The sequence below is a fragment of the Salvelinus fontinalis genome, chromosome 1 (genome assembly GCF_029448725.1).
Source record: "Salvelinus fontinalis isolate EN_2023a chromosome 1, ASM2944872v1, whole genome shotgun sequence".
Taxonomy (NCBI): domain Eukaryota; kingdom Metazoa; phylum Chordata; class Actinopteri; order Salmoniformes; family Salmonidae; genus Salvelinus; species Salvelinus fontinalis.
Window position 1 is genome coordinate 76,772,262 of NC_074665.1, and position 13,982 is coordinate 76,786,243.

General features: G+C 42.0%; 1 protein-coding gene across 3 annotated transcripts in view; it reads right to left on the reverse strand.

Annotated features, from left to right (window-relative positions):
- Positions 1-13,019, reverse strand: part of LOC129820709 (cytohesin-3) — a 50,641-nt gene extending 37,622 nt beyond the window's left edge. Inside the window, exon 1 of one of the 3 annotated variants that reach the window (XM_055878856.1) lies at positions 12,650-13,019. In XM_055878856.1, the coding sequence (XP_055734831.1) occupies positions 12,650-12,668 (19 nt within the window). In that variant the 5' untranslated portion in view covers positions 12,669-13,019. Of the gene's footprint in view, positions 1-11,999; positions 12,582-12,649 lie in introns of those variants that run through there. The other 2 variants (XM_055878011.1, XM_055879524.1) reach the window with 2 other exon arrangements.
- Between the last annotated feature and the right edge of the window lie 963 nt (positions 13,020-13,982).

Here is a 13,982-nt window from a genome sequence, read left to right on the forward strand (position 1 = left end):
CTAAGCCTGCTACAGTAACATAACCGTTATACTAACTAAGCCTGCTACAGTAACATAACTGTTATACTGACTAACTAAGCCTGCTACAGTAACATAACTGTTATACTAACTAAGCCTGCTACAGTAACATAACTGTTATACTGACTAAGCCTGCTACAGTAACATAACAGTTATACTAACTAACTAAGCCTGCTACAGTAACATAACCGTTATACTAACTAAGCCTGCTACAGTAACATAACCGTTATACTAACTAAGCCTGCTACAGTAACATAACCGTTATACTGACTGACTAACTAAGCCTGCTACAGTAACATAACTGTTATACTGACTAACTAAGCCTGCTACAGTAACATAACCGTTATACTGACTGACTAACTAAGCCTGCTACAGTAACATAACTGTTATACTGACTAACTAAGCCTGCTACAGTAACATAACCGTTATACTGACTAACTAAGCCTGCTACAGTAACATAACCGTTATACTGACTAACTAATCCTGCTACAGTAACATAACCGTTATACTAACTAAGCCTGCTACAGTAACATAACTGTTATACTAACTAAGCCTGCTACAGTAACATAACCGTTATACTGACTAAGCAAGCCTGCTACAGTAACATAACCGTTATACTGACTAAGCCTGCTACAGTAACATAACCGTTATACTAACTAAGCCTGCTACAGTAACATAACTGTTATACTGACTAACTAAGCCTGCTACAGTAACATAACCGTTATACTAACTAAGCCTGCTACAGTAACATAACTGTTAAACTGACTAACTAAGCCTGCTACAGTAACATAACTGTCATACTGACTAAGCCTGCTACAGTAACATAACTGTTATACTGACTGACTAACTAAGCCTGCTACAGTAACATAACCGTTATACTAACTAAGCCTGCTACAGTAACATAACCGTTATACTGACTAACTAAGCCTGCTACAGTAACATAACCGTTATACTAACTAACTAAGCCTGCTACAGTAACATAACCGTTATACTGACTAACTAAGCCTGCTACAGTAACATAACCGTTATACTGACTAAGCCTGCTGCAGTAACATAACCGTTATACTGACTAAGCCTGCTACAGTACCATGACCATTATACTAACTAACTAAGCCTGCTACAGTAACATAACCGTTATACTGACTAACTAAGCCTGCTACAGTAACATAACCGTTATACTAACTAAGCCTGCTACAGTAACATAACCGTTATACTGACTGACTAACTAAGCCTGCTACAGTAACATAACCGTTATACTGACTGACTAACTAAGCCTGCTACAGTAACATAACCGTTATACTGACTGACTAACTAAGCCTGCTACAGTAACATAACCGTTATACTAACTAAGCCTGCTACAGTAACATAACTGTTATACTGACTAACTAAGCCTGCTACAGTAACATAACTGTTATACTGACTAAGCCTGCTACAGTAACATAACCGTTATACTGACTGACTAACTAAGCCTGCTACAGTAACATAACCGTTATACTGACTGACTAACTAAGCCTGCTACAGTAACATAACCGTTATACTAACTAAGCCTGCTACAGTAACATAACTGTTATACTGACTAACTAAGCCTGCTACAGTAACATAACCGTTATACTAACTAAGCCTGCTACAGTAACATAACTGTTATACTGACTAACTAAGCCTGCTACAGTAACATAACTGTTATACTGACTAACTAAGCCTGCTACAGTAACATAACCGTTATACTGACTGACTAACTAAGCCTGCTACAGTAACATAACCGTTATACTGACTGACTAACTAAGCCTGCTACAGTAACATAACCGTTATACTGACTGACTAACTAAGCCTGCTACAGTAACATAACTGTTATACTGACTGACTAACTAAGCCTGCTACAGTAACATAACTGTTATACTGACTGACTAACTAAGCCTGCTACAGTAACATAACCGTTATACTAACTAAGCCTGCTACAGTAACATAACTGTTATACTGACTAACTAAGCCTGCTACAGTAACATAACTGTTATACTGACTAACTAAGCCTGCTACAGTAACATAACTGTTATACTGACTAACTAAGCCTGCTACAGTAACATAACCGTTATACTGACTAAGCCTGCTACAGTACCATGACCATTTCACTAACTATCAACCGTTACAGTACGCTGACCGTTACACTAACTAACTAAGACTGCTACAGTAACATAACCGTTATACTGACTAACTAAGCCTGCTACAGTAACATAACCGTTATACTGACTAAGCCTGCTGCAGTAACATAACCGTTATACTAATTAAGCCTGCTACAGTAACATAACTGTTACACTAACTAATTAAGCCTGCTACAGTACTATGACCATTTCACTAACTATCAACCGTTACAGTACGATGACCGTTACACTAACTAATTAAGCCTGCTACAGTACTATGACCATTTCACTCAGTTTATCCAGAGTCACACGCATCAAAGCAGATACAAGTTTACAGTTTTATTAGTCGTATGTACGGGATACACATGGTATACACAATCCAACGAAATGCTTACTGGCAGTTTCCTTATGGACAATGCAACAATAAGAAATAATAAAATCTAATACGTCTTAATTAGTGGGAAAAAAGGTTAACGGTCTTAATTATTCCACATGACAGTGTTTTCCAACCCTTTTTAAAATGCTTGGGGGACTATTATATTAATAAAACCAATCCAGATTAATTTATTTCGTTGAAAGTGAATTTTTTTCATTAATGCAACCTTCGCCCTCAACTCTACCCACCCAGGGTCTTAGAGCTGGAGTGAAACATATCTCTCTGTGTGTGTAACCACCAGAGAGGGGTCTCTGTGACCCCACTTCATTACCCCAGCTAAGAGGCAGATAGATATTTAGTGGGCGTGTAGCCTCTTCATAAAGCAGGAACATGACAAGCCTGATATCACAGCCAAGCCACTGCATATACGAGCTGTGGAAACAGTCTTTACTTCAGAGCTTCCCTTTATACAGAACTAAAGCTATGTCTTGCCAATTAAAAGTGAACAAGGAAGCCTAGCTCAAGAGAGGCCTAGTACTCATTTGGCACAAGGTTGTACATGGCTAGGTCCAAACATTGTTATTAATATCGTGGCTGCAATCAATAACACAAAAGCCTGTGTAACGTCAAAATGACTGTTCCTAACTAGCGTATGTAGTCCTGTGTCCGGGTTGGACTGGGGATAAGGTTTTCAGGGAGTCAGGTAGTTAGACAGCTAGTTAAGGGACTTTCTTCTGGTCCATGATAGTAGGCTACGTGCTGCTGTATGACAACATAAGGGATATAGAGCGACAATAATCACTGACTGGAGCTCAACATCAAAATAGAGCCATTAATTAGCTGGCTAACCTCAGGGTCAACCTCTCTTTGGTTATACAAACTACTGGAACTGTTACTGATGCAATTAGTTTCAATTTAAGTTTCAAGTTGACGCACAGCAGGCAGCTCTCAATTGAGAATTAACAAAAGTTTGAAGTGGCACAATGTTATTTATGACATTTTACCACTCTACTGTATTTTCTTATTGTTCCCAAGATCACAGGAAATCTGTTTCACCAGAAACCCACTCGTGTCTATTTCAATCATAATGTGGATCATCCAATGCAAATTTCATTATTGCTTTTAACCACAAATATTTTAGACTCATGTTATTTCTCATCATTTGCTTGTTGGATGGATGACATTCTGCATGGAGGGAATGTAGCCTGGTTTTATCTGAGACCTGAGGATGTCTGTATTCTGGTTAATATGACCGTCTGGGAACACTCATCTCTGGCTGATCGGATTCATCATGGATGTTAATGAGACGGTGAATGGGAGCTAGCCTGGTTAAACCAGACTGAATGCTGCAGACTGAGCACACCATGTGAGTACAGCATTCAGTTTGGTTTAACCAGGCTAGATGTGAGGCTGAGCTGCCTTCAGAAGCCTCCCTACACCACATCTGCGCTGACCATTACGTCACCGTACAAAACACATCTTCATTTATCAGATCAACAAGCAAGGCAAAAGGTCGGGAAGGTACATTTAAATGGGTAATAAAATGGACCCTTCTGGTCCAGTGGTAGTGGACATTAAACATGAAAATAGGGGTCTACAAATTATATTGCTAATTCAATCCCTCCTGGCAACTGCCCACCGTCTCATCCAAAGAATGAGTTTAGTAGTCTCTAGTCGGCAGACAGAGGAGTCGTTTTTTTTTTAAACTAGCAGGGTCCAGAGCTGACAGTCACAACAACTGAATGGTTCCTTTATCAACAAAACGGTCGTCCTTTTATCGGTTCATGTCTCTTCACCACTCTGCACGGTCTAGGTGCCACAGGTATGTCAAAGTTGTATCTGAATCAGATTTCATTTGAGTTTCAGCTGAGTACCACTGTAAGAGCTACACAGTGAATGAGCTCTACTCCAGTGTGCGGAGTGATGGCTTGGGTTGGGTGGGTGCAAAGCAGGGGGCAGAGGGGGGGTTAAATAAATTCCAACATGTGCACCACAGAGCAGACCCTCATTTACCCCCCCCCCCCCAAAAAAAAAACAAATCATTCAAATCTCCTTTTAGGAGTAAATCCCAACAATGAGGTCCTCACCCAAAAATGACCAACTGTTCACTACCCTCCCTCTGCCACTAGGGTAGCTGATGATACAGAACCTAAATCTGACTGAGCACCTAACAGAATCTCAGATGGTGATACATTTGGGGGCAGAAAGCCCCCCTCAAAACATTGTTAAGTCAACCCAAGTGTACATTTCATCACATTCTTGCCACTTTTTGACTGGACAGTGTAGTAAATCATAAAATCAGACCCTTAGTGACACTAAAACCACCACTCATCCCAGCTTGACCAGTGGAACTTAGACCAAATCCCATTCTCACTTACAGACTGTACATGAGCCAACTTCCCATGTTAAGAGCTAAACTGGGTAATGGTCACAGCCTGGTCTGTTAATGTGTTGGAGCATGAGAGAACCCCGTCACCCAAACATAAGGTGGAATGGGTCCGCAATCAAAAACATGGTGCATAAAGCTCATTATTATGGTTTTTCCCACTGCATCAGGGATAGCGTACACCAACGTTTTTTTCTTTTAATTCAAAACAGCATTTATAAAGAACTGAACAGGTGCTTTTCTGGTCTACAAGTTAGTCACAAAGAAATACAGAATTATAAGGTGTGGGAGTGGGCTCGAAGAGCAATTCATGAATCAATTGGCTTAGGTGTCTCCTCACTTGGATAAATTATATCAATTCCTGAGATAGCTTACCACAAAGGATATCAGGCAGTCGTTCATAAATAGTTGGACTGACTCATCAACGATATGCAAAATCTGATATGGACAGTGTTCTTGTATAACAGCCTAAATGCGGCCTATAAAAGGAGGTGAAGTCTAGTTCTGTGTTTACACCATGTGGAGATACAGAATTTAATTGACCTACCTACATGGCTTCTCGTTTAAGTCATTTGTTGTCGTAATCACATCCTGCCTGGTGGATGAACTTTTTAGATCCAAAGCAATTCATTAATATAAGGATTTTGTTCTATAAAGTGTCTCGCAACTGGCGAGGTGATATCTTGATGTCTGATAGTGGAGTTATGTTCTCCAAGGCGTACTTTTAAGGTGCAGAATGATTTTTCAATATACATCTAATTACAAGAACACTAACAAAAAAATAACTCTATTAGTAGTGCAAGTTCTACATGACCGTATCTCATAGGTCCTAGAAGTCTGAGGGCATACTAAGTTAGAACATTTCCTTATGGCGCTACAGGAAGTACATGATCTACAGGAAACATCCTTTTATGAATGCCTCTTCTCTCTCTGACCACATCTGATTTAACCAATATGTTTGATAGATTTCTTGATCATTTATAGGTGATAAAGGTGGATTCTGGAAGTCAGAGGAGTCTGATGATAGTATACATGTCAGTGTTAACTGACAATAGACCTGATGTCATTACGGCCATCATTGAAAGTAAGTATATAGTTCACAGAGAAGTTGTTGTTTTTGTTGAGATTTAAGTAACTGGCTTCTGTCTTGAAGCTTTATCAAGACAGGTATCAGGGTATCCTCTCAAGGAGAGAATTTGATTGTCTATCATGTTCTTCCTGTGTGTCACAGATGCAAAGCAGTCTACTAAATTTGGCTTACTGGTAAACCTCTTTTTAGGGGGAGAGGGTGATGACTATCAGCTGTCAGTATACATTTTCTTTTTTTAATCTGTAGGTTTTCCGTAAACTGTAGTATTATAGAAAAGTAGAACCCAGTCACCCCACTGGCCCCAGCAGGGAGATGGGATGAGAAGATACAGAGCAGGGAAATGGGATGAGAAGATACAGGCCAGGCGGGCTGTCACAGAGCAGGGAGATGGGATGAGAAGATACAGAGCAGGGAGATGGGATGAGAAGATACAGAGCAGGGAGATGGGATGAGAAGATACAGGCCAGGCGGGCTGTCACAGAGCAGGGAGATGGGATGAGAAGATACAGGCCAGGCGGGCTGTCACAGAGCAGGGAGATGGGATGAGAAGATACAGGGTAGGCGGGCTGTCACAGAGCAGGGAGATGGGATGAGAAGATACAGGCCATGCAGGCTGTCACAGAGCAGGGAGATGGGATGAGAAGATACAGGCCAGGCGGGCTGTCACAGAGCAGGGAGATGGGATGAGAAGATACAGGCCAGGCGGGCTGTCACAGAGCAGGGAGATGGGATGAGAAGATACAGGCCATGCAGGCTGTCACAGAGCAGGGATATGGGATGAGAAGATACAGGCCATGCAGGCTGTCACAGAGCAGGGATATGGGATGAGATACAGGCCATGGAGGCTGTCAGTGTGGCCTCTGGCTCAAAACCCTAATCTGAAGCCTGCTGTCACCAATCCTTTTAACTTTATACCACTTCGGCTCCCCTCACTAGCCTCACATGCGCGCACGCATGCAGGGACAAACACACGTCATGCACAAACGCAGATGCAGGCGTGCATAGACAGACACATGCACACTGGTGCTGCCAGCTGGCTTTAACCCCCACAGCTCTTAATCCCAATCTGACCATGGGGCTGAAGACCACAGTGGAAGTGTGATATATACACAGAGAGGTTGTTGGCAGTGATAACATGGACACAGTAACAAACATCTGTAGTCTTGTTTAGCAGTCCGGTGATGTGACCTGGCAGTATGTCAAGACACCAGAATGTGGGGCATGATTAGTACAGAACAAGCCAAGGGGTTATGATGAGTGTCTGTATGTTAGTCAGTGCAGTTAATTTAAGGGGTTTATTTTCATGATCGTAAGATCTGGCATCTGTATGAACTTTTCAATAGTTGGGAATGTTACACCTCACTGCTTTGTGGATCCAGATAGAGTGCATTGTGAATGTGATCACTGTACCATTATTTTCCAGTAATATCTCACATCATTGCATGAGAGGACAGCAACGATTTTGAGGTGTAATATCTTGGGGTTTAGCTGCCTCTGTGGGTCAGGACTCAGGAGAGATCTAGGATCTAGTACTGGGGGCTTAAACTAAACTGTCATCCACTGATTACATTGTTTAATCTGCTGTTTTCGGGAGCGGACCCCTACTAGTGGGTGATACATCCATCCGGGTGGTCCCTCCCTCTGTCCGGACATCATGTCCCCTTATATCCAACATCTGCTCAGGGTCACCTCTATGATGTAAATATTGGATTTGATGTGGAGGTCCAGGATGTTGTTGCTTGTCTAGTCTTACCGGGCAGAGTAACATTGTCTTTGGCTGACCTGCTGGAGGCTTAAAAGACAAACAGTCACCGAACACCTACAACGTTTATTGATGTCTGTGTTATATGTTGTGTAGTTAGGGTGGATGTTTGTAAAAATCTATACATAATCTGTACATAGTGTAGCTAAAAGCACACCTATTAGAATCCCTGAAAATACAAGCACAGAACACCTCCTCCTTTTAGAAGGCCTGTGAATTCCAAAGAGGTGTTCTGGTTCTACATTCTTGTGTTCTCAGGGTTGAGGGCTCCAGAGAACAGCACTTACCTAGTCTGGCCAAGAAGCACAAACCATGTAGCCTCCAGCATCTATGTAGCCGCTCGCCATCTCCTTAATACTGGATCTGCTTCCATTTAGTTCCCCTACTAGCAGTGAAATAAGATGCATATTACTCAAGGAAAGTGTGGTCTCCCTCTTGATATTTCTCCTTCCCTCTTTTCCTTCTACAGCATCCCGGAGTCACCTCTTCACTGTAGATGTTGAGACTGGTGTTTTGCTGGTACTATTTAATGAAGCTGCCAGTTGAGGACTTGTGAGGTGTCTGTTTCTCAAACTACACACTAAAGTACTTGTCCTCTTGCTCAGTTGTGCACCGGGGCCTCCCACTCCTCTTTATTTTGGTTAGGGCCAGTTTGCACTGTTCTGTGAAGGGAGTAGTACACAGCGTTGTATGAAATCTTCAGTTTCTTGGGAATTTCTAGCATGGAATAGCCTTCATTTCTCAGAACAAGAATAGACTGACGAGTTTCAGAAGAAAGTTATTTGTTTCTGGCCATTTTCAGCCTGTAATCGAACCCACAAATGCTGATGCTCCAGATACTCAACTAGCCGAATTAAGGCCAGTTGTATTGCTTCTTTAAGCAGGACAACAGTTTTCAGCTGTGCTAACATAATTGCAAAAGGGCTTTCTAATGATCAATTAGCCTTTTAAAATGATAAACTTGGATTAGCTAACAACGTGCCATTGAAACACAGGAGTGATGGTTGCTGATAATGGGCCTCTGTACACCTATGTATATATTCCATTAAAAAAAAATATGAAAATTTTTGTAATTAAAATCAGCCGTTTCCAGCTACTATAGTCATTTACAAATATCTACACTGTATTTCTGATAAATTTGATGTTATTTTAACGGACAACTTTTCTTTCAAAAACAAGGACATTTCGAAGTGACCCCAAACTTTTGAACGGTAGTGTATTTTCTACTCTACTCCATCCCGGTCTCGTTCTCCTCATTCTATAACTCAAACAGTCGGGGCAATATACTGCATCCAAACAAAATTCTGTGGTACATGCCAACCCTTCCAGACAGTTGTACGTGCTAGTCTACCCTCTCTTCCATTGCAATGAATCAGTATTTCCCAAAATCAATTCCATACATGGTGTTTCTCTACAGACGAGGCAGCAGTACTGCAATACTTTATGAGTCCGTCTCAATCCCTCCTTAAACCAAGTCTGCAGTGCCAATGATTCCTCACCCCTTAAGGGGAGTGTGTGTCTACTGTCTAGCCCAGGGGTGGGCAAACTTTTTGACTCGCGGGCCACAATGGGTTCTAAAATTTGACAGAGGGGCCGGGCCAGGAGCATTTGGAGGGAGTGTTTGGGCCGGATATACTAAAGCATTAAATGTAGTGTGTGCAAACCTCATAGCACAGTAAGAACACTACAACCCAATTTATTAACTGTCTTTCAAATGTGAAAAATAGCCCTTATCAGTTAATAAATTTGTCTCAAGGAATATGCAAGATATGGCATTTACATACTATTTCGCAGATACCGGGATGAGGAAATGTAAATAGATTAAAATAACATACGCACTGTGATTTATCAAGATTGAAACTTATTAAAAACAGACGCAATCGAAGGTGCAAAGTTAAAGAAATCAACATTTATGGAAAAATTGAATCACTTTCAACATTCAAAACATATTATTACACAACGAAATACTCAAGCTCAATAATATCTACTTGTGTTAAACTCCGCAAAATCATGGATGGATTGTCCTGACCGCGCGCTCTACAAACTCGCCACGGACGCCCTCGCCTTCACGCGCAAACAGTACACGTGTATCGTTGCCAAGCACACAGACATAGGCTGTATTAAATATCCTACCTGCAGCTGAAAATTTAAATTTAAATTAAGAGCGATGTGCGGCGTGTTAATAAAGCTACTGTACCGCTGCTGTGCGTAAATGCGCATTGCTCTTAATTAAAAGACGCACTTCCAAACTTTCCATATGCATTTTTTCATAACACAGCAGAAAAACTCACCATTTCAGTGGGAACAGTGTTGTTGGTCTCCCTTTTTTGCCAGTGCATCAAAGTCTGGAGTTAGTTTTGTTGTGGCAATTCTCAGGACAGATCTAAGGTGTTGGTCAGTTAACTTGGATCTGTGATGGGCTTTGTTGATTTTCATGACGCTAAACGTCTGCTCACACACGTAGGTCGAGCCAAACAACACCAGCATCTTCTGCGCCGTCCTCCGGAGGTTTGGAAACGCGGTCTCGTTAAGTGAAGCGTAAAAGTCATTCAGTTTAAGAGACTTGAACTTCTCCTTTGAGACGGAGTCAGACTGAAGATCGATCAGTTCCAATTGCAGCTCCTGCGGTGCTGATTCGGGGTCTTGTGACAGGGGACAGGACACCAGTTGAAGTGACTTGTCAATTTTTTCAAAATCACAGAACCGACGGCAAAATTCTCTGTGCAGATCGTCCAGTGATTTGCAGTATTTCTTCGCATTTCGGGCGGCCTCTTTCTGCACGGCTAGTGTGGGGAACTGTGCGAAAGATTTGTTTGACATTTGCCTGGAGAATAAAACCAGCTTGGATTTGAAGGCTCTCACATTTGTGTACATGTCGTGCGCAAACTGATCTTTCCCCTGTAGCTTCACGTTCAGCTCATTCATGTGTGAAAATATGTCCACAGCAAACGCAAAGTCACAAAGCCAGTTTGTGTCGCTCAGCTCGGGGAATTCTTCGGATTTCCCCATTAAATAAAAAATCTCGTCTTTGAGCTCCCAGACTCGTTGAAACACTTTCCCCAAACTTAACCAGCGGACGCGAGAGTGCTAGCCTTTGCTAATTTGAATGCCAGCAAATAACTTGCCTTGGTACTTGACTCTTGAATTGCAGTTTGTCGGTGAAAAAAGTTCTGTTGACTCTGTAAATTAGCTGCCAACCTCTGAGCAGTAGCCGCCCGTTCTTGTGTTGACTGCTTGCTAGCATAGTTTGCATGCTTCGTGGCAAAGTGACGGCTGATATTGTACTCTTTGAAAACCGCAACAGCTTCTTGGCATATCAGACATACAGCCGTTGATCGGACTTCAGTGAAGAAGTATTTTGTTGTCCACTCCTTATTAAACACTCGGCATTCGCTGTACACTTTCCTTCTCTTTGGTCCGCTCATTTTCACAGAAGGGCTTAATGGTGACGTGAAACGAAGTGAAAATTAAAGTGAAATAAAGAGAAATACGCGCCACTCCAACAACGGTCAATGTGTTTTGAGTGCGCCATCTATTGGGGAAACGTGGGCATTGCAGGGAAAGGGGGAAAAAATGAGGTTTTTACTATAATTTGGACAAATTCGGCGGGCCGGATTAAAAAGCCTAACGGGCCGTATGTGGCCCGCGGGCCGTAGTTTGCCCATGTCTGGCTAGCTTAAAGCTCCGGCACGAACTTCAAAGCAAGTCAGCGCAACAGACAAATTGACGAAGAAGCACATTGCTGCATGCGTTTTTACGCATTCCTCACACGGAGTTCAATTAATATGCTGAGTATAGCAAACTTATAACACCTTCCTAATAGAGTTGCGACCCCCCCCCCCCCCCCCTTACAAGTGAATATAGCTTTCACCTGGTCAGTCTTATGAAAATAGCAGGTGTTCTTAATGTTCTGTATACTCAATGTATATGCCCTCCTATTTGATGGATAAATATAATTTGTTGTCCCGCTTGATGATTAAGAAATGTGTCCAGTAACCATCCTCCACTAGAGCTCTTTATACCCTAGTTCTCAAACTCTAGGCAACATTCTGCCTTCTCCCTACAGTTCTCCGCCATTATCTTCGCCCACGACTGCCTCATGTGATCTACAATCCCGATGCTGCGTTAACGTTTACAAAAACGTCAATAATCGCTTGCAACACGGCTTTTAAAACATATGGCCCTTTCAACCGCGAGAAGAATCATTACAATAAAAAAATATATAGACTTACTGTAGCAGTTTTGCACAGATCCATACAGCTATGGGTGTCTCCATCCGACGAAACTACACTTCCCGAGTTAAGTTTACACACAAGTGTTCGGGGGATGCTAGACAGCTAATTAGCACAGGTGTTCGCCTCTTGTCTTCAATCTGTTTTCAGCAAACAAGCGTTGTAACGTGGAGATATGGCTTTGTGGGAACACTAACCGTACAAAGGTGTGTATCAATTAAGCATTTTTTAAATGATTTTTCGCTGATATGAAAGATAAGGTCCTTATGCTTCCAAAACCGTACTGCAAGCGATGCATGTTAAATGTTCAGCGTCTGGGATCTCAACAAAATTCCCCACTTCAGAAGCCACCTTCGCCCAATGACTTATGTGTAATGGAATGGAACTGAGTCATGATCAAAGGCTATTTATACCCTACCTATATTTACACCCTTTCATGACAACAGTTGACAAAATACCATTGCATTTCTTAATACCTTACTGTTAGAGGGAAACAAATACATTTCTGATTAAATGCATGCAGTGGTTACAAGTATTCATTGACTCATGCTTTGCGGCGCATAACCTATATCAGTCCATCGACACACCAAAGCAAATGACCATGGAACAGAGAAAAAGAGAGACGGTGAGTGAATCATCGTGAATCTTACTTTGATTGTCTTCATCCATCTCTTGAGTGCAGGGATGAGAGTACAGAAATCAGATCGGTGGGTCAAGGTAGATGTGTTTTATTACTGGCTATAAACTGTAGATACTGTAATGACAGACCGACGGCTCACACAGAGAGCTGTGCAGAAATGCAATAGCGGCATGTGTCAATAACAAAATCTCTACATGAGAAATATATGCTGCCACCAAATAAACATATATGTATTATGTGTAATAAAAATGTAAAAGAATTGGATGTATTTAATCCAATGATAACAGCTATCCTGCCACTACAGATCCCTCTCGATCCTGGTTACTCCAAAGCGATGCAAAAGATAGCGGATTCTTTACTCTGCGATGGCAACGTTTACCATACGTCATCCCTTCGCTCCGCCCTGGTGGTGACAGACAACCCCTCCCTTCATACAAATGTTTAATTAATTCCAAGTAGCCTGCACATATACAGTGAATTCGGAAAATATTCAGACCCATTGACTTTTTCCACATTTTGTTACGTTACAGCCTTATTCTAAAATGTATTACATCGTTTCCCCCCTCAATCTACACAATACCTCATAATGACAAAGCAAAACCAAGTTTTTAGAAATGTTTCCAAATTTGTAAAAAAAATGCAATAAAATATTACATTTACAAAAGTATTCAGACCTGTACTCAGTACTTTGTTGAAGCACCTTCGGCAGCGATTACAGTCTTGAGTCTTCTTGGGTATGACGCTACAAGCTTGGCACACTTGTATTTGGGGAGTTTCTCCAATTCCTCTCTACAGATCCTTTCAAGCTCTGTCAGGTTGGATGGGGCGCATTGCTGCACAGCTATTTTCAGGTCTCTCCAGAGATGTTAGATTGGGTTCAAGTCCGGGCTCTCGCTGGGCCACTCAAGAACATTCAGAGACTTGTCCTGAAGGGTTGTGTGCTTAGGGTCATTGTCCTGTTGGAAGGTGAAGCTTCGCCCCAGTCTGAGGTCCTGAGCGCTCTGGAGCAGGTTTTCATCAAGGATCTCTCTGTACTTTGCTCCGTTCATCTTTGCCTCGATCCTGACTGGTCTCCCAGTCCATGCCTCTGAAAAACATCCCCACAGCATTAAGCTGCCACCACCATTCTTCACCATGGGGATGGTGCCAGGTTTCCTCCAGACGTGAAGCTTTGCATTCAGGCTAAAGAATTCAATCTTGGTTTCATCAGACCAGAGAATCTTTTTTCTCATGGTCTGAGAGTCTTTAGGTGCCTTTTGGCAAACTCCAAGCGGGCTGTCATGCTCATTTTTACTGAGGAGTGGCTTCCGTCTAACCACTCTACCATAAAGGCCTGATTGGTG